The following is a 23,912-nucleotide window of genomic DNA, read 5'->3' as shown; positions in this document are numbered from 1 at the left end:
AACGGTTGGAGATTTAACAATGGAACCCTAACCAGAGTGGACATAATACCTGAGTAATATAGCAATGTGTTTAAATCCATTCCATAGACCTCCTCCAGTCTAGCATCTGGTAGCTATCCAGGCCATTGAGGAGGCCATGCATTGAACCTCATCTAACTATCGAAATACAATTATTCTAGTTGATTTTGTTGACTAAATAGTGTTCTCTTTAAAAAGAAAATAATAAAAATACTGTGCATAAAGTATATAAATCAAACAAATATATTGCATACATCCAATCTTTATCAACCATGTATGCTTTCCTCCCTAACCAATGTTAAAAGTATGAGCCAGACCTGCGTTAAAATAATATTTCAGGTATTTCAATTACCTTTAAACACATTTCAAAATAAGTATTAAGACCACCTTTCTTTTTTTAAACAGTAGTTGAATATTGAAATATATTTGTAAAATACACTTGGAAAATATTTTGAAATACTTAAATACACAGACTCAAATGCACTCCCATGCATTTAACCCAGGTATTTGAAATTAGTATTTGAAATAAGAATTTGAAAATACTTTCAAATACTATTTGGTAGACTATTTGGTTTTTACAAATAACTATTCAAATACAATATATATATATATATTGTGGGTGGGTGGGTAGGTAGGTAGGTTATATGCTGACTCTTATAAGAAAAAGTCATACATGACTCTTGCAGAAATACAAACCGGGGCTTTACTTGGCTCATCGCGCTCTACCAGCTCCTTGTGGCGGGCCAGGTGGCTGCAGGCTGACCCCGGTAGCCAGTTGAACTGTGTTTCCTCCGACACATTGGTGCGGCTGCCTTCCACGTTAAGCTGGTGGATGTTAAGGGCGGGTCATGTAGGGCGGGTCATGTTTCAGAGGACACATGACTCCACTTTCGCCTCTCCCGAGCCCTTTGGGGAGTTGCAGCAATGAGACAAGATCGAAAATTGGGGAGAAAAAGGGGGTAAAATAGAAAGAAATTATATGATTCTCACACATATGCATACCCACAGATGTTGATGTACCAGCCATATTTAAACCAACTATTACTAAGTTTATCATTGCAGACAACTGTTTAACTTCACAACAATGCACAAAGCTGTTCATGTAGTGTCACCATTACTCACACTCTTGTTACAAAATCTGCTTTTATCATGATCCTACGAATCATCTTTTATGCAGTGATGGTGAAATGGACAATCAAACATTGGATAATAAAATGACCATGCTGTCTGTTTTATTGTGCTTTCTGTTCATTCTTTTGAAAGATTGTGCATTGTCCTACATGAAATTCTCTGAAGGATGAGAAAAGGATCCAGCAGGTTTGTCCTAGAGGAAAGTGGCCCCAAAAATCCTGTGGAATATCCTGCAGGACTTCCTATCCTATACAGTATTTTCTGCTGTATTCCCGCAGACGTTTTTCATGCGGGATTCCTGTAGGGGAATATTCATTTTTTTAGATCGCTATGGTAATAATTTAGATTCTAAAGTGCTTGTTTTTTTCTCTTTTTTTGTGTATTCTGACATTTCAGGAGAAATCTTAGTTTGTTAATGATTTATTAACAAGGGATTATAAATCAGCTCTCTAGCCTGCCTATCAACCTATGTTATTTTGTATGAACTTGTGATTTAAAAAAAGAAGTCCAATACCATGACAAATATCTCCTTCCTTCTGGTCCTGGCTGAGGAAGCAAAGTGAAGAAGAACCTAAAGGGTATTAATGTCCATGTAATGGCTATGGCAGACAGAGGCACAGAGATGGGGAGAGTGATGCAGTGCTGGAGCCTGAGCTGTCTAGGGTTGAAACGACTATAGCAAACACCCAGTAAACATCCATCAGACAGTAGAGAGAGGGGGAGGAGAGGGGGGATAGAGAAAAAGAGGGAGAAAGAGAGTGAGGAAGCTCCTCATCACTGACCTCTCTAGACCCACAAATCTTTTCGCTTAATTGGAGATTGTCCCGTATCGATTTTCATCAGTCTCTTTATTTGCCATAGCAGCCACACATAACCAGGGGACATTTAGTGTGCTTCTCACTGCTAAAATGTCCAATCTCTGAAATGTGATTAAATTGAATCGTTGCAGAAAATGGTTTAAGTAAACATCACAGTTTTGGGGTGTCTTTTTTGCCTTTAAAAAACAACAACTTGCAATTCACTTCAGTTTTTTAGTGTATTATTAGCTGGACAGAATGTAATCTTTTCTTTTTATGGGTAAATGTAATAGTAAAGATACAGTTTCATGTAGTCTAATAGATTTTTTTTCTTATATGTTTTTCAGTATCTATAGCCAATATAAGTTCATTATTGCATGTACACTCAAATGCCTACAGTAGCCTACAATAGAAAACACACATGTAAATAATGAGCATTTTGTCTTTGGAAAAAGTGTTGTTTATTCATTTTTTTCATAGAATTTGTTTAAATCAAACACACTCATATGCAAGCAGACTGTTTTGATTGAATAAATACAACTTTTCCCTTGTGCTTCAAAGTGGTGTCTTTTTCTCAGCATATTTACATCATAAATAACTTTGGAAAAGCACAATTCAGACTCTGACAAAAACAAAAACAAATCCAAACTTATAAATATAAGAGATATGGTAACCACATTTACAACAGAATCCAGGGGAACGCTATAAATGTGTCACACTGCCTACAAAACAGTATAATAAACATGATATGAAGCGTTAGAGAAAGGTAATGCCAGTTTATAACAAACAAGCATTATCATGATCAGATGTGATAATGATTTAGGCTGTCTAACTGACTACCCAACTGGTTGGATTGCATATTGCTGCATGTATCATGACTTCGTGAAAACATTTCATGAATTGTCATATAACTCATTATTATGGTAATATTAACTAATGTCATGTTGGTACAAGCAAGCGTTGCCACTACATCATTCTGTAATATTAGAACAGTGCACAAGTCGATCAACCACATCAGACACAATCTCTCCATTTCACCTCACTTGATTTTTCCTTCATCTCATCATATGTTCGATAAACAATGGGCATCTCTTTCCTGTACAATAACTGTACAATTACCCTTGTTGACAATTTAACAAGACATGCCTCGGAGGTACACATGCTAACTCTCACGTCAGCCTAGTTAGCATGCTAACTCCCACCTCATCCTTGTTAGCATGCTAACTCACACCTCATCCTTCTAAGCATGCTAACTCCCACCTCAGCCTAGTTAGCATGCTAACTCCCACCTCATCCTTGTTAGCATGCTAACTCACACCTCATCCTTCTAAGCATGCTAACTCCCACCTCAGCCTTGTTAGCATGCTAACTCCCACCTCATCCTTGTTAGCAAGCTAACTCCCACCTCAACCTTGTTAGCATGCTAACTCACACCTCAGCCTTGCTAGCATGCTAACTCCCTCAGTGTTTACCTTGAAAGCATGCTAAATTCCCCCTCAGTGTTTACCACTACACTTGGCAAATGAGACAATCCATGCCATCATATTGGTCCTTAGCCTACCAGTAATCACATCTCAATAAGGTTGTTCATTAGAGGTTGTATATAATGTTGGTATCCTCACTGAGGTGATATTATACCCCTACAGACCAAATCACTAATAAATGCTGTTATCCACGCCAACAAGACATTTAGCCCAAGTAAAGCCTGCTACCTGACAGTCCAGGTGAACTGCTGTGTGTCTCAATGTAAATGTAGGCATATGTATCTCTTGCATGTATCCCTTAAATCCCCCCCTTTGCTTTCTCTGAAAGTGTGGGTACACTTCCCTTAATCCATAGCTTACCTACTAGGGAGAACATAGATAGAATGAATTTGCATAATTGTTGATGTCTGTGAAGTTTTTTTTGTGTCATTTTTGCTTCATCTCTATACTGCACACCTTTAATCATAGGTACGGAAAGTAGGGGTGCTGAGGATGCTGTAGTACCCCCTGAATTATTATCTTAAAAGTAGTGCACTGGCACTAGTCCTGTATTAGCAGACAGACAGTCTGTAGCACGGACAAAAAATATAGCAATTTAACCAGGTCTAGTTGACTTTAACTCTAGAGTTGTGTTGTGATAAGGGGATTCTGACCAACACTAAAAAGTGCACTAACGTTGACCCCTGTCCTGTTAACTCAAAACATATCCACAACCCTATCATCAACCATAGGGGTGAGGTTCCCACAATTAAACTCTATTTCTGGCAGTGCAAATGGAATAATGTAGCTCTGTAAAGATTAAAAGAAAGGGAAACATGTTTTTGCTGGATAAGACACAGAAGAGGCCGTTGAGGCTGGGCTATAGAATGAATATTCCATGGATCCAGTTTCTTCTTCATGTGTTTTAGTGTGCATCTGAAATGGCACCCTATTCCCTATATAGTGCATTACTTTTGACCAGAGCCCTACACAGGCTCTGGTCAAAAATAGCATGTAGGGAAATGGCACACTATTCCCTATACAGGGAATAGGCTGACATTTTAGACATCCCTTTAGTGTTATTGGACAAGCAGGCGTTAGCTGCCGTTGGTGATGATGACGGAGGTCCCCTTGTGTCCCGGCCCCTGCTCTGCCTGCATGCGCAGGTGTGAAGTCACGTCGTAGTGGGTGGAGCCAGCGGAGGAACAGAAGTCCCTGAGGCTCTTGGGGTCATACAGGTGCTCCAGGGCATAGCCCGTCAGGGAGTAGGCAGCAGCTTGCTTGTCCAGATAGGGCCTCCCCATTTGGGTTTGGGGGTGGGAAGGGTAGAGGGCTGGGGCAGGGGAGGAGTCTGAGCAGGGGCCTGGACAGCCAAGCTGGTGGTGCAGGGGCTGGGGGAGAGGGGACAAGTCTGTCTGTCCTGTCTGTTGGAGGTAGTTTTTGGGCTTGGGGAGGAGGGGATCAGACCCTGGGCTGCTGAGCCTGGAGAGAGGAGCAGGGCTTGATGCGGTGCTGATCACCTGACCCAGGCCACGGCACAACACGCTATGTAGCACCCCCTGGGGGTAGTCAGTGGTGAAGCTGGGTCCGGGGCCCTTCGGGAGGCCATTGGCAGGACCTAGAGGAGTGTCAGGGCCTGGGTGGAGCTTGCTGCGGTGCTGCAGACGATTCTCCTCCTCCTTGATCATCTGCTGCGTGGCTCGGATCAGGGTCTCGATCTTGCTCGGCTCCTGGGGGCTGACCCGGAAGTAGTCTGCGCGGTAACGGTCCCCTGAGTCACTGGCGGAGCCCCCGTCTGGCGAGCTGACCACACTGTCCTGGTCCCATTGGCCACGGTCTGTAGAGGGAGGGACAGGACACTGATCTTAGAGCCAACAGGAAGCTATATCCAGGGCTAAGCAGCGCTAGCAGCATGTTATCCTACAGGTTAAGGGTTAAAACTAACCTGTATTTTCCTGCTGACCTCTTCCAGGTCACCATTGCAAAAGTGTTTTTTAAACACAATATTCTTTCCTGGTTAAATAAAGGTTAAATAAAGCAGAGGTGGGAGATCTGAAGTGTGAGCAGGCTTTTGTACCAACCCGAATCAAATCTGTGTGTCTTTGAGCCTGCAACAGTGGAGTTCACCCATCTCCAGCCTCCTACAGTAATACAAGCTAAAGGGCCAGGGATAGGGACTTACTATGCAGACTGTGGATGGAGGTGATGTGGGGCACGCTGCTCTCGTATCCCTCTCCATTCTCCAGGGACGAGGTCTTGACCAGGGGCAGCACAGAGCGGGCAGCTCCCCACCACGCCTCTGTCCCACCCTGGGGAGCACCCAGGAAGTACCTCCCTGCCTCACAGCGGCCCCGCTCGCACGTCTGGTTGTGGCCGTGTCTGTCGAGGTGGGGGTGGCTTTCGCTGGAGATGTGGTGGTGGTGCTCCTCAGTGATTGGGAGGCTGTAGCAGAGGGGACGTGGCTCTGAGAACTGCCTGTAGGCACAGGAGGCGCCAAGCCCCTCCCCCTGCTCCAGCAGCTGAGGGGAAGCGGAGTCTGTGAGGGGAGATCCTGCCCAAGGACTATCCTGGTCCGACTCTGACCGCTCGGCCTGGAAACCAGTGTACTGCAGATAGAGAGAGCGAGCAATAGGGGGAGAGAGGGAGAGAGACAGAGAGAGAGAAAGACAGAGAGCGAGAGAGGAGAAATAAGAGTCATTACCCAGGTAATCAAGAAGTGAAAAATCAGGTATAAGCCACCTCCCATCACTGACAGATCATGCAGTATCCTGGCTCAAATAGCGAGTTGCCTCTGTGAAGGATGTGTACAGGACCAGCGCTGTATGTTCCTATAGAGCCTCACCTGTGTGTAGGGGGACAGTCGAGCCTTGGCCTTAGCTCGGGACACTCTGCTCTTGGGTGCTCTGCGGTTCTCAGTGAGGCTGGTGGGAGCACTGCTGAAGGGGAAGGAGGGCTTGGTGTCTGTAACCTGGTCCAGAGACAGCTGGAGTCCTTTATACTCAGTATCCCTACAGAAGCATACACATACAGTATGGACTGTAGATCATGTAGATACACAGGTATATTCCTGATTTAACTATGTGTTAGGATTACATAAAGATCATCATTAAACAAGACAAGATAGCTCCACTGATAAGACTGTTTATCCAAGTGTGGCTTGTGCATTTTGTCTACCTGGGGATTTTATTTTTTTCACTCTCAGGGTGCAAATACACACTAACATCGGTTTGGTAATTAGAGCATGGTGTGTGTGTGTCTGTGTGTGAGAGAGAAAAGAGAGAAAGAGAAGAGAGAAGAGAGAGAGAGAAGAGAGAGTGAAAGAGAGCGAGAGTGAGAGCGAGAAAGAGCGGTAGAGAGGCTTTCGGAAGGACTTGTTTCTCCATCAGGATTGTAACAAGGCCTATAACAAACATACAACAGAGGGGAGGCTGTCCGTTCAAATACACATGCGATTAAGGGCTATGTCTGGCTAAACCAAGCCCACAGGAACACCATGCCAGGAGACAGTACTTGGAAATGGGAATTGATTTCTCTGTAAAGCAGGGGTGGACTGGGCATCGGGCATTTCGGGCAAATGCCAGATGGGCTGGTACATTTTTAGCTGAGTGGGACTGTCCAACTTTATTTATTTTCACAAATAATAAGAATTATCTGGATAATAATGTGGCATCAAGGGAAAAAATGGTCAGGTGTAGGGGCGTCAAGGAAGAAAATGGGCCAGTGTGTTAGAAATGCCAGGGCCAATTTCAGGTCCCAGGCCTCCCTGTATGGATTTTGTTCACTATGATGAATCAAGTTGGAGAAGATGGATGGAAAAGCCTGGACAGGGTTTACTCTGGCCAAACACTGATCCATTCCACCCACCCACTCACCCACGCACGCACGCACACCCCATGCATGTGCACACGCTCACTCGCACACAGACACATATACAGGCACATGCACATACATACACATACAAAACTTTGATTTCTAAAATACACACAATCAAGAAATACATGTTCTATACAAACACTATCAAAAACATACAGAATAGTATTCTCCTAGGATCAGGTCAGGTCACGCATTTCAGTCCATGACATACACACCAACTCCTTTATGTGATAAAGTGTTCTTATCTTGCTGTAAACACAGAGTATTGCCTAAGAAAGGTCAGGGATCACAGGGACAGGCTCTGGCCAATAGGAAGGGACGGAAGGTGGAAGGGTTATCAGTACTAGCCAATAGGACAAGGCAAAGAGGTTATCAGTACTAGTACACATAGAGGCAGTTCAACCAGAGGTGAACTTCTGTGTTCCCTACTAGCTGTGTGTTAATCAGTGTAGACTAGTACACCTCTACCTGCTACTGTGTGAATCACCCACCATTGCCTCTGATAAGAACAGTGAGAAAGGTGCTGTGATAGTTCTCTGATGAACTGACTAAATCCCATGCCATTCTCTCAGAAATGTATGGGGAAATAATGAACTCATTATTATCATTATTATTTAGCCTCAGACAGGACAGGAACACTCAGTGGATGACATTGTATTGTTATCTCTCTCTCTCTGCTAATGAACTGAGTTACTATGAATTCACTGACTGACTGATGCTATTCTCACAGATACGTTGAGGCAAATAACACGTTTGCACAATGTCTCATTACAGCTTAATGTCTCACACGATAAAACATCTCAACAAGATCACAAGACAGTACTAATTGACTGTACAGTACATGTGATTCAATAAAAAGTAAAACATTTGTTTTAAAAAAAAGATCACATTGGGGGAATGAGAAATCTTCATCCACAAATTCTAAACTCCCTACTCTCTCACCAAGCTGGCAGCCATAAACGCTCCTCATCTTTATGGCCTATCAATTAAAACCTCATAAACACCGTTATGGATTTGGGGAGGGGGGTAGTCTGCGGCTGTGCATGTCGAGTCATTTCCTTCTTCTCTCCTCTGTACGGAGCAGCCTCTTCTGCCTCCTCTGGTTAATGGAGTGTTTTATGGGCCTAATTAATTTACTGGAACACTTTTACATCTGCAGCAATACACATTACACACAGCAGCACACCAGGAAATAGGCTAAATGTCCCATCCTAGAAGGCAGTGGCACAGTTTTCACAGACCTAACCAGAAGGTACAGATGTAGGTTCTTAATATGAGCCAGTTTGCTACAGCAGAAAAATAATCCTGCAGAAACAGGAAATGTGAATTATGATGTGGATTATAATTATAAGATTTCTAAGTGAAAATTACAAACTTCAGAATACTTTTTAAACCTCAAATACATTACAAGTTTTACATTTCCTGCATTGTAGGAAAGTTCTCCTGCAACAGAGTGATCAAATTAAGATCCTACATCTGTACTGAGCCAATACTAACACTCACAGAACCAATAGAGCTTGACTCAGACTTCATCTATATCTGGACTGTTTGCAGTTCAGTTGATAAAGTAAGCGCATGCTGAGTGAAAAGAGGATTGAACATTATGGTGACATTTCCAGTGGAAAACTGGGTTGAAGCAAATTGTGTTGCTTATCAGTGCTTATCAGTGCTCATGCATGACGGAGGCCTACACTCAATACCACTGTCTGAGAAAGACAGTCCACCAGACCTGGGTTCAAACTGTATTAGTTTTCTTTCTAATACTTAAGCTTGACTGGATTGAGGTTTGCCAAGGGCAATAGAGACAATGGAATCGTGCCAACAGTGCACCCCCTTCTATCTGACACCTCAGGCCAGGTTGACTCAACCAAACAAATTAAAACTATTAGGAAGAAAAAAAATACTTTGTGAACCCATGCCTGACTGAGACAGTTGACAGTCTACAGACAGACAGATGGACATGTTGTTCATTCCAGAGACACCTTGCCAAGTGACTTTCCCTTCCCGGGTGAGGGTTCCAAAGGTAACAGCCAAGTTCTACACACAGACATCCACACTACTAGACATCATAACTATTCTACACACAGACATCCACACTACTACACATCATAACTATTCTACACACAGACATCCACACTACTACACATCATAACTATTCTACACACAGACATCCACACTACTACACATCATAACTATTCTACACACAGACATCCACACTACTACACATCATAAATATTCTACACACAGACATCCACACTACCACACATCATAACTATTCTAAACACAGACATCCACACTACCACACATCATAACTATTCTACACACAGACATCCACACTACTACACATCATAACTATTCTACACACAGACATCCACACTACCACACATCATAACTATTCTACACACAGACATCCACACTACTACACATAATAACTATTCTACACACAGACATCCACACTACCACACATCATAACTATTCTACACACAGACATCCACACTACTACACAATAACTATTCTACACAGAGACATCCACACTACCACACATCATAACTATTCCACACACAGACATCCACACTACTACACATCATTACTATTCTACACACAGACATCCACACTACCACACATCATAACTATTCTACACACAAACATCCACACATCATAACTATTCTACACACAGACATCCACACTACTACACAATAACTATTCTACACACAGACATCCACACTACTACACAATAACTATTCTACACACAGACATCCACACTACTACACAATAACTATTCTACACACAGACATCCACACTACTACACAATAACTATTCTACACACAGACATCCACACTACTACACAATAACTATTCTACACACAGACATCCACACTACTACACAATAACTATTCTACACACAGACATCCGCACTACTACACATCATAACTATTCTACACACAGACATCCACACATCATAACTATTCTACACACAGACATCCACACTACTACACAATAACTATTCTACACAGAGACATCCACACTACTACACAATAACTATTCTACACACAGACATCCACTCTACTACACAATAACTATTCTACACACAGACATCCACACTACTACACAATAACTATTCTACACACAGACATCCACACTACTACACAATAACTATTCTACACACAGACATCCACACTACTACACATCATAACTATTCTACACACAGACATCCACACTACTACACAATAACTATTCTACACACAGACATCCACACTACTGCACAATAACTATTCTACACACAAAAATCCACACTACCACACATCATAACTATTCTACACACAGAAATCCACACTACTACACATCATAACTATTCTACACACAGACATCCACACTACCACACATCATAACTATTCTAAACACAGACATCCACACTACCACACATCATAACTATTCTACACACAGACATCCACACTACTACACATCATAACTATTCTACACACAGACATCCACACTACCACACATCATAACTATTCTACACACAGACATCCACACTACCACACATCATAACTATTCTACACACAGACATCCACACTACCACACATCATTACTATTCTACACACAGACATCCACACTACTACACAATAACTATTCTACACAGACATCCACACTACCACACATCATAACTATTCCACACACAGACATCCACACTACTACACATCATAACTATTCTACACACAAACATCCACACATCATAACTATTCTACACACAGACATCCACACTACTACACAATAACTATTCTACACACAGACATCCACACTACTACACAATAACTATTCTACACACAGACATCCACACTACTACACAATAACTATTCTACACACAGACATCCACACTACTACACATCATAACTATTCTACACACAGACATCCACACTACTACACAATAACTATTCTACACACAGACATCCACACTACTACACAATAACTATTCTACACACAGACATCCACACTACTACACAATAACTATTCTACACACAGACATCCACACTACTACACATCATAACTATTCTACACACAGACATCCACACTACCACACATCATAACTATTCTAAACACAGACATCCACACTACTACACAATAACTATTCTACACACAGACATCCACACTACTACACAATAACTATTCTACACACAGACATCCACACTACTACACATCATAACTATTCTACACACAGACATCCACACTACTACACAATAACTATTCTACACACAGACATCCACACTACCACACATCATAACTATTCTACACACAGACATCCACAATACTACACATCATAACTATTCTACACACAGACATCCACACTACCACACATCATAACTATTCTACACACAGACATCCACACTACTACACATCATAACTATTCTACACACAGACATCCACACTACCACACATCATAACTTTTCTACAGAAGAAGAAAGTGACCGTAAACAACTTTCAGTTTTTCAAGAAGTTATGATTCTAATTGAAAACAGTGACAGAACGCTGCAGCCTTCCTGTCAGCTACTGTAAACTCTCACCCTATTAGACAGAGAAATCTAACAGAACATTTCATCCTAACATCTACAGAACAACAAAAAACACAGTCGACAGGCTTTGATGAGATGAAAATACACAACTTCGTTCCATTATAAATGAACTCAACAAATAAAAAGATCCTATTTACAATCCTGTCAAAACTCCTCATCTACTACACTTAAGTCATTTAAGCAAATTAACAAAAAAAACGTGTCATGTTTCTTATTAACCTAAAAATAAATATATTTCTTATTAACCTCTCGTTAATTGATTTGCAGTGAAGGCTTGTGTAAACCTCGGGTGCCAATACTCATTATCTTATCAGAGAGGGAAACGACAGCTAAGCTGAGCTACAAAGAAGTCTGTGTGTGTGTGTGGTGCTGTGTAAAAATTTGAACAGGCTCAAGCCTGGCCTGACCCTCCCAGAGCCAGGTGTCACACCAGACCAAACCAATCAAGGACAGATGTGACTGCTGATCTCTCTCTGCGGTGCCATGACTCCCGCTAGGAGATATAACCATCCACTGAAAAAATAACAGACACCCTAGACCTAAAGCACCATTCTTTCCACTGACAGTACTACAGACTTATTGGTGATGTACAGAAAAAGCTAAAGGGTAGGCTATACACACTAGAGGTCCACCGATTAATCGGAATGGCCGATTAATTAGGGCCGATTTCAAGATTTCATAACAATCGGTAATCGGCATTTTTGGACACCGATCATGGTCGATTACATTGCACTCCACGAGGAGACTCTGTGGCAGGCTGACTACCTGTTATGCGAGTGCAGCAAGGAGCCAAGGTAAGGTGCTAGCTAGCATTAAACGTATCTTATAAAAAACAATCAATCTTAACATAATCACTAGTTAACTACACATGGTTGATGAAATTACTAGTTCATCTAGCTTGTCCTGCGTTTCATATAATCGATGCGGTGCCTGTTAATTTATTATTGAATCACAGCCTACTTTGCCAAACAGGGGATGATTTAACAAAAGCGCATTTGCGAAAAAAGCATAATCGTTGCACGAATGTACCTAACCATAAACATCAATGCCTTTCTTAAAATCAATACACAGAAGTATATTTTTTTAAACCTGCAAAATTTAGTTAAAATAAATTCATGTTAGCAGGCAATGTTAAACTAGGTAAATTGTGTCACTTCTCTTGCGTTCGTTGCACGCAGAGTCAGGGTATATGCAACAGTTTGGGCCGCCTGGCTCGTTGCGAACTAATTTGCCAGAATTTTACGTAATTATGACAGAACAGTGAAGGTTGTGCAATGTAACAGGAATATTTAGACTTATGGATGCCACCCGTTAGATCAAATACGGAACGGTTCCGTATTTCACTGAAAGAATAAATGTTTTGTTTTCGAAATGATAGTTTCCAGATTTGACCATATTATTGCCCTAAGGCTCGTATTTCTGTGTGCTATTATATTATAATTAAGTATATGATTTGATAGAGCAGTCTGACTGAGCGGTGGTAGGCAGCAGCAGGCTCGTAAGCATTCATTCAAACAGCACTTTCCTGCGTAGGCCAGCAGCTCTTCGCTGTGCTTCAAGCATTGCGCTGTTTATGACTTCATGCCTATCAACTCCCGAGATTAGGCTGGCAATACTAAAGTACCTATTAGAACATCCAATAGTCAAAGGTATATGAAATACAAATGGTATAGAGAGAAATAGTCCTATAATAACTACAACCCAAAACTTCTTACCTGGGAATATTGAAGACTCTGTTAAAAGGAAACACCAGCTTTCATATGTTCTCATGTTCTGAGCAAGGAACTGAAACGTCAGCTTTCTAACAATGCACATATTGCACTTTTACTTTCTTCTCCAACACTTTGTTTTTGCATTATTTAAACCAAATTGAACATGTTTCATTATTTATTTGAGACTAAATAGATTGTATTGATGTATTATATTAAGTTAAAATAAAAGTGTTCATTGTTCATTCAGAATTGTTGTAATTGTCATTACTACAAATACATATATAAAAATAGGGCGATTCATCGGTATCGGCTTTAATTTGGTCCTCCAATAATCGGTACTGGTATCGGCGTTGAAAAATCATAATCGGTTGACCTCTAATACACACGGTGGGTCTTGCACACATATTATGACCCACTGATGTGTTTGCCCTGTATGTCATCCACCAATGATCACATAAGAAATAACTGTTGTACAATGCTTTCATGTGTTATCCTCTGGGGTTCTGCTGAGGCACCTACGTGAGGACGTAGTTGACACTGACGATACAGTGGGGTCTGGAGGAACGGCTGTTGTGTACGATGGTGGCATAGCTCTGGACCCAAACCCAGCCACCCTGCTTAGCCAGGAACCTATAGTACTTAGTGGTCACTTGGCCTTTCACCAGCACTGGAGAGAGAGAGAGGGAAGGAGGGGGAGACAGAGAGAGAGAGTGAGAGAGAGAGAGAGAGAGAGAGAGAGAGAGAGGGAGAGAGAGAGAGAGAGAGAGAGAGAGGGAAGGAGGGGGAGACAGAGAGAGAGAGAGAGAGAGAGAGAGAGAGAGCGAGAGACAGACACAGAGAGAGAGAGAGAGAGAGAGAGAGACAGACACAGAGAGAGAGAGAGAGAGAGAGAGAGAGAGAGAGAGAGAGAGAGAGAGAGAGAGAGAGACAAAGAGAGGGAGACACAGAGACAAATAGAGGGGGAGAGAGAGAGTTAGAGGGAAACTGAAATTCTTGTTTATATCATTGTTCCAAAAAATAATGAAGCATTAATTAGTGGTCATGGACAGTTGAAGTCGGAAGTTTACATACACCTTAGCCAAATACAGTGCATTGCGAAAGTATTTGGCCCCCTTGAACTTTGCGACCTTTTGCAACATTTCAGGCTTCAAACATAAAGATATAAAACTGTATTTTTTTGTGAAGAATCAACAACAAGTGGGACACAATCATGAAGTGGAACGACATTTATTGGATATTTCAAACTTTTTTAACAAATCTAAAACTGAAATATTGGGCGTGCAAAATTATTCAGCCCCTTTACTTTCAGTGCAGCAAACTCTCTCCAGAAGTTCAGTGAGGATCTCTGAATGATCCAATGTTGACCTAAATGACTAATGGTGATAAATACAATCCACCTGTGTGTAATCAAGTCTCTGTATGAATGCACCTGCACTGTGATAGTCTCAGAGGTCCGTTAAAAGCGCAGAGAGCATCATGAAGAACAAGGAACACACCAGGCAGGTCCGAGATACTGTTGTGAAGAAGTTTAAAGCCGGATTTGGATACAAAAAGATTTCCCAAGCTTTAAACATCCCAAGGAGCCCTGTGCAAGCGATAATATTGAAATGGAAGGAGTATCAGACCACTGCAAATCTACCAAGACCTGGCCATCCCTCTAAACTTTCAGCTCATACAAGGAGAAGACTGATCAGAGATGCAGCCAAGAGGCCCATGATCACTCTGGATGAACTGCAGAGATCTACAGCTGAGGTGGGAGACTCTGTCCATAGGACAACAATCAGTCCTATATTGCACAAATCTGGCCTTTATGGAAGTGGCAAGAAGAAAGCAATTTCTTAAAGATATCCATAAAAAGTGTTGTTTAAAGTTTGCCACAAGCCATCTGGGAGACACACCAAACATGTGGAAGAAGGTGCTCTGGTCAGATGAAACCAAAAATGAACTTTTTGGCAACAATGCAAGACGTTATGTTTGGCGTAAAAGCAACACAGCTCATCACCCTAAACACACCATCCCCACTGTCAAACATGGTGGTGGCAGCATCATGGTTTGGGCCTGCTTTTCTTCAGCAGGGACAGGGAAGATGGTTAAAATTGATGGGAAGATGGATGGAGCCAAATACAGGACCATTCTGGAAGAAAACCTGATGGAGTCTGCAAAAGACCTGAGACTGGGACAGAGATTTGTCTTCCAACAAGACAATGATCCAAAACATAAAGCAAAATCTACAATGGAATGGTTCAATAATAAACATATCCAGGTGTTAGAATGGCCAAGTCAAAGTCCAGACCTGAATCCAATCGAGAATCTGTGGAAAGAACTGAAAACTGCTGTTCACAAATGCTCTCCATCCAACCTCACTGAGCTCGAGCTGTTTTGCAAGGAGGAATGGGAAAGAATTTCAGTCTCTCGATGTGCAAAACTGATAGAGACATACCCCAAGCGACTTACAGCTGTAATCGCAGCAAAAGGTGGCGCTACAAAGTATTAACTTAAGGGGGCTGAATAATTTTGCATGCCCAATTTTTCAGTTTTTGATTTGTTAAAAAAGTTTGAAATATCCAATAAATGTCGTTCCACTTCATGATTGTGTCCCACTTGTTGTTGATTCTTCACAAAAAAATACAGTTTTATATCTTTATGTTTGAAGCCTGAAATGTGGCAAAACTGTACTAACTGTACTAACTGTACTAACTAGGTCAATTAGGATCACCACTTTATTTTAAGAATGTGAAATGTCAGAATAATAGTAGAGAGAATTATTTATTTAAGCTTTTATTTCTTTCATCACATTCCCAGTGGGTCAGAAGTTTACATACACTCAATTAGTATTTGGTAGCATTGCCTTTAAATTGTTTAACTTGGGTCAAACGTTTCGGGTAGCCCCCCACAAGCTTCCCACAATAAGATGGGTGAATTTTGGCCCATTCCTCCTGACAGAGCTGGTGTAACTGAGTCAGGTTTGTAGACCTCCTTGCTCACCCACGCTTTTTCAGTTCTGCCCACAAATGTTCTATGGGATTGAGGTCAGGGCTTTGTGATGGCCACTCCAATACCTTGACTTTGTTGTCCTTAAGCCATTTTGCCACAACTTTGGAAGTATGCTTTGTCGATTTGCATTGTCGATTTGGAAGACCCATTTGTGAACAGGCTTTACAGTGGGGCAAAAAACAGTGGGGTATTTAGTCAGCCACCAATTGTGCAAGTTCTTCCACTTAAAAATATTTTCTATGGGGTTGAGATCTGGAGACTGGCTAGGCCACTCCAGGACCTTGAACTGCTTCTTACGAAGCCACTCCTTCGTTGCCCGGGCGGTGTGTTTGGGATCATTGTCATGCTGAAAGACCCAGCCACGTTTCATCTTCAATGCCCTTGCTGATGGAAGGAGGTTTTCACTCAAAATCTCACGATACATGGCCCCATTCATTCTTTCTTTTACACGGATCAGTAGTCCTGGTCCCTTTGCAGAAAAACAGCCCCAAAGCATGATGTTTCCACCAACATGCTTCACAGTAGGTATGGTGTTCTTTGGATGCAACTCAGCATTCTTTGTCCTCCAAACACGACGAGTTGAGTTTTTACCAAAAAGTTATATTTTGGTTTCATCTGACCATATGACATTCTCCCAATCTTCTTCTGGATCATCCAAATGCTCTCTACAAACTTCAGATGGGCCTGGACATGTACTGGCTTAAGCAGGGGGACATGTCTGGCACTGCAGGATTTGAATCCCTGGCGGCGTAGTTAGTTACTGATGGTAGGCTTTGTTACTTTGGTCCCAGCTCTCTGCAGGTCATTCACTAGGTCCCCCCGTGTGGTTCTGGGATTTTTGCTCACCGTTCTTGTGATAATTTTGACCCCACGGAGTGAGATCTTGCGTGGAGCCCCAGATCGAGGGAGATTATCAGTGGTCTTGTATGTCTTCCATTTCCTAATAATTGCTCCCACAGTTGATGTCTTCAAACCAAGCTGCTTACCTATTGCAGATGCAGTCTTCCCAGCCTGGTGCAGGTCTACAATTTTGTTTCTGGTGAACTTTGACAGTTCTTTGGTCTTGGCCATAGTGTTTGGAGTGTGACTGTTTGAGGTTGTGGAAAGGTGTCTTTTATACTGATAACAAGTTCAAACAGGTGCCATTAATACAGGTAACGAGTGGAGGACAGAGGAGCATCGTAAAGAAGAAGTTACAGGTCTGTGAGAGCCAGAAATCTTGCTTGTTTGTAGGTGACCAAATACTTATTTTCCACCATAATTTGCAAATAAATTCATACAAAATGCTACAATGTGATTTTCTGGATTTGTTTTCTCATTTTGTCTGCCATAGTTGAAGTGTACCTATGATGAAAATTACAGGCCTCTCATCTTTTTAAGTGGGAGAACTTGCACAATTGGTGGCTGACAAAATACTTTTTTGCCCCACTGTAACTTTCTGACTGATGTCTTGAGATGTTGCTTCAATATATCCACATAGTTTTTATTCCTCATCATGCCATCTATTTTGTGAAATGCACCAGTCCCTCCTGCAGCAAAGCATCCCGACATCATGATGCTACCACCCCCATGCTTCACGGTTGGGATGGTGTTCTTCAGCTTACAAGCCTCCCCCTTTTCCCTCCAAACATAACGATGGACATTATGGCCAAACAGTTATATTTTTGTTTCATCAGACCAGATTACATTTCTCCAAAAGTATGATCTTTGTCCCCATGTGCATTTGCAAACCATAGTCTGGCTTTTTTATGGCGGTTATGGAGCAGTGGCTTCTTCCTTGCTGAGCCACCTTTCAGATTATGTCGATATAGGACTCATTTTACTGTGGATATAGATACTTTGTACCTGTTTCCTCCAGCATCTTCACAAGGTCATTTGCTGTTATTCTGGGATTGATATGCACTTTTCGCACCAAAGTACGTTCATCTCTAGGAGACAGAACGCCTTCCTGAGCGGTATGACGGCTGTGTGGTCCCATGGTGTTTATACTTGCCTACTAATGTTTGTACAGATGAACGTGGTACCTTCAGGCGTTTGGAAACTGCGCCCAAGGATGAATCAGACTTGTGGAGGTCTACAATTTTTTCTGAGGTCTTGGCTGATTTCTTTTGATTTTCCCATGATGTCAAGCAAAGAGGCACTGAGTTTGAAGGTAGGCCTTAAAATACATCCACAGGTACACCTCCAATTGACTCAAATTATGTCAATTAACCTTTCAGAAGCTTCTAAAGCCATGGCATCATTTTCTGCAATTTTCCAAGCTGTTTAAAGGCACAGTCACCTTAGTGTATGTAAACTTCTGACCCACTGGAATTGTGATGCAGTGAATTATAAGTGAAATAATCTGTCTGTAAACAATTGTTGGAAAAATTACTTGTGCCATGCACAAGAAATGTGTGGAGTGGCTGAAAAACAAGTTTTAATGACTCCAACCTAAGTGTATATAAACTTCCGACTTCAACTGTATAATATAATTGGATGATATGATTGTAGTGCAACATCAAATCAAAGTTTATTTGTCACGTGCGCTGAATACAACAGGTGTAGTAAACAGGTGTAGTAAAATGCTTACAGGCTCTATAGTGCGAAAAAAAGGTGTGTGTGTGTGTGTGTGTAGGTAAGTAAAGAAATAAAACAACAGTAAAAAGACATTTGAAAATAACAGTAGCAAGGCTATATACAGACACCGGTGAGTCGGACTTATTGAGGTAGTATGTACATGTAGGTATGGTTAAGGTGACTATGCATATATGATGAACAGAGAGTAGCAGTAGCGTAAAAGAGGGGTTGTGGGTGGCGGGTGGAGGGACATAATGCAGATAGCCCGGTTAGCCAATGTGCTGGAGCACTGGTTGGTTGGGCCAATTGAGGTAGTATGTACATGAATGTATAGTTAAAGTGACTATGCAAATATGATAAACAGAGAGTAGCAGCAGCGTAAAAAGAGGGGTTGGGGGAGGCACACAATGCAAATAGTCCGGGTAACCATTTGGTTACCTGTTCAGGAGTCTTATGGCTTGGGCGTAAAGACTGTTGAGAAGCCTTTTTGTCCTAGACTTGGCACTCCGGTACCGCTTGCCATGCAGTAGTAGAGAGAACAGTCTATGACTGGGGTGGCTGGGCTCTTTGACAATTTTTAAGGTCTTCCTCTGACACCGCCTGGTGTAGAGGTCCTGGATGGCAGGCAGCTTAGCCCCAGTGATATACATACGCACTACCCTCTGAATTGCCTTGCGGTCGGAGGCCGAGCAATTGCCATACCAGGCAGTGATGCAACCAGTCAGGATGCTCTCAATGTTGCAGCTGTAGAACCTTTTGAGGATCTCAGGACCCATGCCAAATCTTTTTAGTTTCCTGAGGGGGAATAGGCTTTGTCGTGCCCTCTTCACAACTGTCTTTGTGTGTTTGGATCATTCTAGTTTGTTGTTGATGTGGACACCAAGGATCTTGAAGCTCTACACCTGCTCCACTACAGCCCCGTCGATGAGAATGGGGACATGCTTGGTGCTCCTTTTCCTGTAGTCCACAATAATCTCCTTAGTCTTGGTTACGTTGAGGGATAGGTTGTTATTCTGGCACCACCCGGCCAGGTCTCTGACCTCCTCCCTATAGGCTGTCTCGTCGTTGTCGGTGATCAGGCCTACCACTGTTGTGTCGTCTGCAAACTTAATGATGGTGTTGGAGTCGTGCCTGGCCATGCCGTCGTGGGTGAACAGGGAGTACAGGAGGGGACTGAGCACGCACCCCTGGGGAGCTCCAGTGTTGAGGATCAGCGTGGCAGATGTGTTGCTACCTGCCCTCACCACCTGGGGGCGGCCCGTCAGGAAGTCCAGGATCCAGTTGCAGAGGGAGGTGTTTAGTCCCAGGTTCCTTAGCTTAGTGATGAGCTTTGAGGGCACTATGGTGTTGAACGCTGAGCTGTCGTCAACGAATAGCCTTCTCACACAGGTGTTGCTTTTGTCTAGGTGGGAAAGGGCAGTGTGGAGGTCAATAGTGATTGCATCATCTGTGGATCTGCTTGGACGGTATGCAAATTGGAGTGGGTCTAGGGTTTCTGGGATAATGGTGTTGATGTGAGCCATTACCAGCCTTTCAAAGCACTTCATGGCTACAGACTGTAGTCATTTAGGCAGGTTGCCTTAGTGTTATTGGGAACAGGGACTATGGTGATCTGCTTGAAACATGTTGGAATTACAGACTCAATCAGGGACATGTTGAAAATGTCAGTGAAGACACCTGCCAGTTGGTCAGCACATTCCCGGAGCACACGTCCTGGTAATCCGTCTGGCCCCGCAGCATTGTGTATATTGACCTGTTTAAGGGTCTTACTCACGTCGGCTACGGATAGCGTGATCACACAGTCATCCAGAACAGCTGATGCTCTCATGCATGCCGTAGTGTTGATTGCCTCTAAGCGAGCATAGTAGTGATTTAGCTCGTCTGGTAGGCTCGTGTCACTGGGCAGCTCGCGGCTGTGCTTCCCTTTGTAGTCTGTAATAGTTTGCAAACCCTGCCACATCCGATGAGCGTCGGAGCCGGTGTAGTATGATTCAATCTTAGCCCTGTATTCCCACTTTGCCTGTTTGATGATTCGTCACAGGGCATAGCTGGATTTCTTGTAAGCTTCCAGGTTAGGAGTCCCGCACCTTGAAAGCGGCAGCTCTACCCTTTAGCTCAGTGTGAATGTTGTCTGTAATCCATGGCTTCTGGTTGGGGTATGTATGTACAGTCACTGTGGGTACGACGTCCTCTATGCACTTATTGATAAAGCCGGTGACCGATGTGGTGTATTCCTCAATGTCATCGGAAGAATCCCGGAACATGTTCCAGTCTGTGATAGCAAAACAGTCCTGTAGTTTAGCATCTGTTTCATCTGACCACTTTTTTATAGACCGAGTCACTGGTGCTTCTTGCTTTAATTTTTGCTTGTAAGCAGGAATCAGGAGGATAGAGTTGTGGTTGGATATACCAAATGGAGGGCGAGGGAGAGCTTTGTATGCGTCTCTGTGTGTGGAGTACAGGTGATCTAGATTTTTTCCCTCCTCTGGTTATACATTTAACATGTTGATAGAGATTTGGTAGAACTGATTTAAGTTTCTCTGCATTATATTCTCCGGCCACTAGGAGCGCCGTCTCTGGGTGGGTGGTTTCCTTTTTGCTTATTTCCTTATACAGATGACTGAGTGCTGTCTTAGTGCCAGCATCGGTTTGTGGTGGTAAATAAACAGCCACGAATAGTATAGCTGAGAACTCTCTAAGCAAGTAGTGTGGCCTGCAATTTATCACAATATTCTCTACTTCAGGCGAGCAAAATCTAGAGACCTCCTTAAATTTCGTGCACCAGCTGTTGTTTACAAATATGCACAGACCGCCCCCCCTCGTCTTACCGGAGTGTGCTGTTCTATCCTGCCGGTGAAGCGTATATCCCGCTAGCTGAATATCCATGTCGTCATTCAGCCACGATTCCGTGAAACATAGGATATTACAGTTTTTGATGTCCCGTTGGTAGGATATTCGTGATCGTACCTCGCCTAATTTATTGTCCAACAATTGCACGTTGGCGAGTAATATTGATGGTAACGACAGCTTTCTTACTCGCCTTCTGCAGGTCCTTTCAAGGCATCCGGCTCTTCGTCATCTGTACCTGCGTCGCTTCCTCTTGCGAATAACTGGGATGTCGGCCCTGCCGGGTGTTTGGAGAATATCATGTGAGTCTTGCTTGTTGTTGAAAAAATATTTGTCTAATCCGAGATAGTGATCGCTGTCCTGATATCTAGAAGCTCTTAGTCTAATCCGAGGTGAGTGATCTCTGTCCTGATATCCAGAAACTCTTTTCTGCCGTAAAATACGGTTGCAGAAACATTATGTACAAAATAAGTTACAAATAATGCGGGAAAAAACATAATAGCACAATTGGTTGGGCGACCGTAAAACTGCTGTCACTTCTTTCGCCACCATTTTTGTTAGAGGATGGATGTTGTTCTAAGTAGAACAGGTTATTGCAATCACAAAAAATATATTAGAACTGATAAGACATAATTAAAAAAGATTATATTTTATTTGTCAGATAATATTTTAGACTCGAGTCACGTGAAACTATAATATCAATCAGATAGTTCATAAAGCATTTAGAAATGGAAAAAAAGGCACTTTGTTTCATGTGATGTAAAGCAATTATTAAAGTACAATTACAGTGCATTCGGAAAGTATTCAGACCCCTTGACTTTTTTCCACATTTTGTTACGTTATATCCTTGTTTTAAAATGTATTAAATTAAATAAAAATCACAATACCCCATAATGACAAAGCGAAAACAGGTTTTTAGAAATACCTTATTTAAATAAGTAATCAGACCCTTTGCTATGAGACTCTAAATTGAGCTGAGGTGCATCATGTTTCCATTGATCATCCTTGAGATGTTTCTACAACTTGATTGGAGTCCACTTGTGGTAAATTCAACTGATTGCACATGATTTGGAAAGGCACACACCTGTCTATATAAGGTCCCACAGTTGACGGTACATGTCACAGCAAAAATCAAGCCATGAGGTCAAAATAACTGTCCACAGAGCTCTGAGACAGGATTGTGTTGAGGCACCAAAAAATGTCTGCAGCATTGAATGTCCCCAAGAACACAGTGGCCTCCATCATTCTTAAATTGAAGAAGTTTGGAACCACCAAACTGAGCAATCAGGGGAGAAGGGACTTAGTCAGGGAGGTGACTAAGAACCCAATTGTCACTCTGACAGAGCTCCAGAGTTCGTCTGTGGAAATGGGAGATCCTTCCAGAAGGACAACCAGCTCTGCATTACTCCACCAATCAGGCATTTATGGTAGAGTGGCCAGACGGAAGCAACTCCTCAGTAAAAGGCACATGACAGCCTACTTTGGCAAAATGCACCTAAAGACTTTCAGACCATGAGAAACAAGATTCTCTGGTCTGACGAAACCAAGATTGAACTCTTTGGCCTGAATGCCAAGCGTCATGTCTGGAGGAAACTTGGCACCATCCCTAAGGTGAAGCACGATGGTGGCAGCATCATGCTGTGGGGATGTTTTTCAGTGGCAGGGTCTAGGAGACTAGCCAGGATCGAGGGAAAGATGAACGGAGAAAAGTACAGCGAGATTCTTGATAAAAACCTGATCCAGAGCACTTAGGACCTCAGACTGGGGTGAAGGTTCACCTTCCAACAGGACAACGACCCTAAGCACACAGCCAAGACAACGCAGAAGTGGCTTCAGGACAAGTCTCTGAATGTCCTTGAGTGACCTGGCCCAGCCAGAACCAAGACTTGAATCTGATCGAACATCTCTGGAGAGACCTGAAAATAGCTGTGATAGCAACGCCCCCCATCCA

The 23,912-nt window shown here is 42.6% G+C and overlaps 1 protein-coding gene across 4 annotated transcripts in view; it reads right to left on the bottom strand.

Annotated features, from left to right (window-relative positions):
• Positions 1–2,390: 2,390 nt before the first annotated feature.
• LOC110534548 (single-minded homolog 1-A-like) overlaps positions 2,391–23,912 on the bottom strand; it is a 31,014-nt gene continuing 9,492 nt past the window's right edge. For all 4 annotated transcript variants that reach the window (XM_036943411.1, XM_036943419.1, XM_036943429.1 and 1 more), the window contains exons 9-12: positions 14,081–14,228; positions 6,252–6,417; positions 5,592–6,015; positions 2,391–5,246 (exon numbers count right to left, since the gene is read on the bottom strand). In XM_036943411.1, coding sequence (XP_036799306.1) covers positions 4,507–5,246; positions 5,592–6,015; positions 6,252–6,417; positions 14,081–14,228 — 1,478 coding nt within the window. In that variant the 3' untranslated portion in view covers positions 2,391–4,506. The remainder of the gene's footprint in view (positions 5,247–5,591; positions 6,016–6,251; positions 6,418–14,080; positions 14,229–23,912) is intronic.

This window comes from Oncorhynchus mykiss, chromosome 2, assembly GCF_013265735.2.
Source record: "Oncorhynchus mykiss isolate Arlee chromosome 2, USDA_OmykA_1.1, whole genome shotgun sequence".
NCBI lineage: Eukaryota > Metazoa > Chordata > Actinopteri > Salmoniformes > Salmonidae > Oncorhynchus > Oncorhynchus mykiss.
The sequence above is the reverse complement of the archived record's forward strand: the minus strand, read 5'-3'. Positions and strand labels throughout refer to the sequence as shown.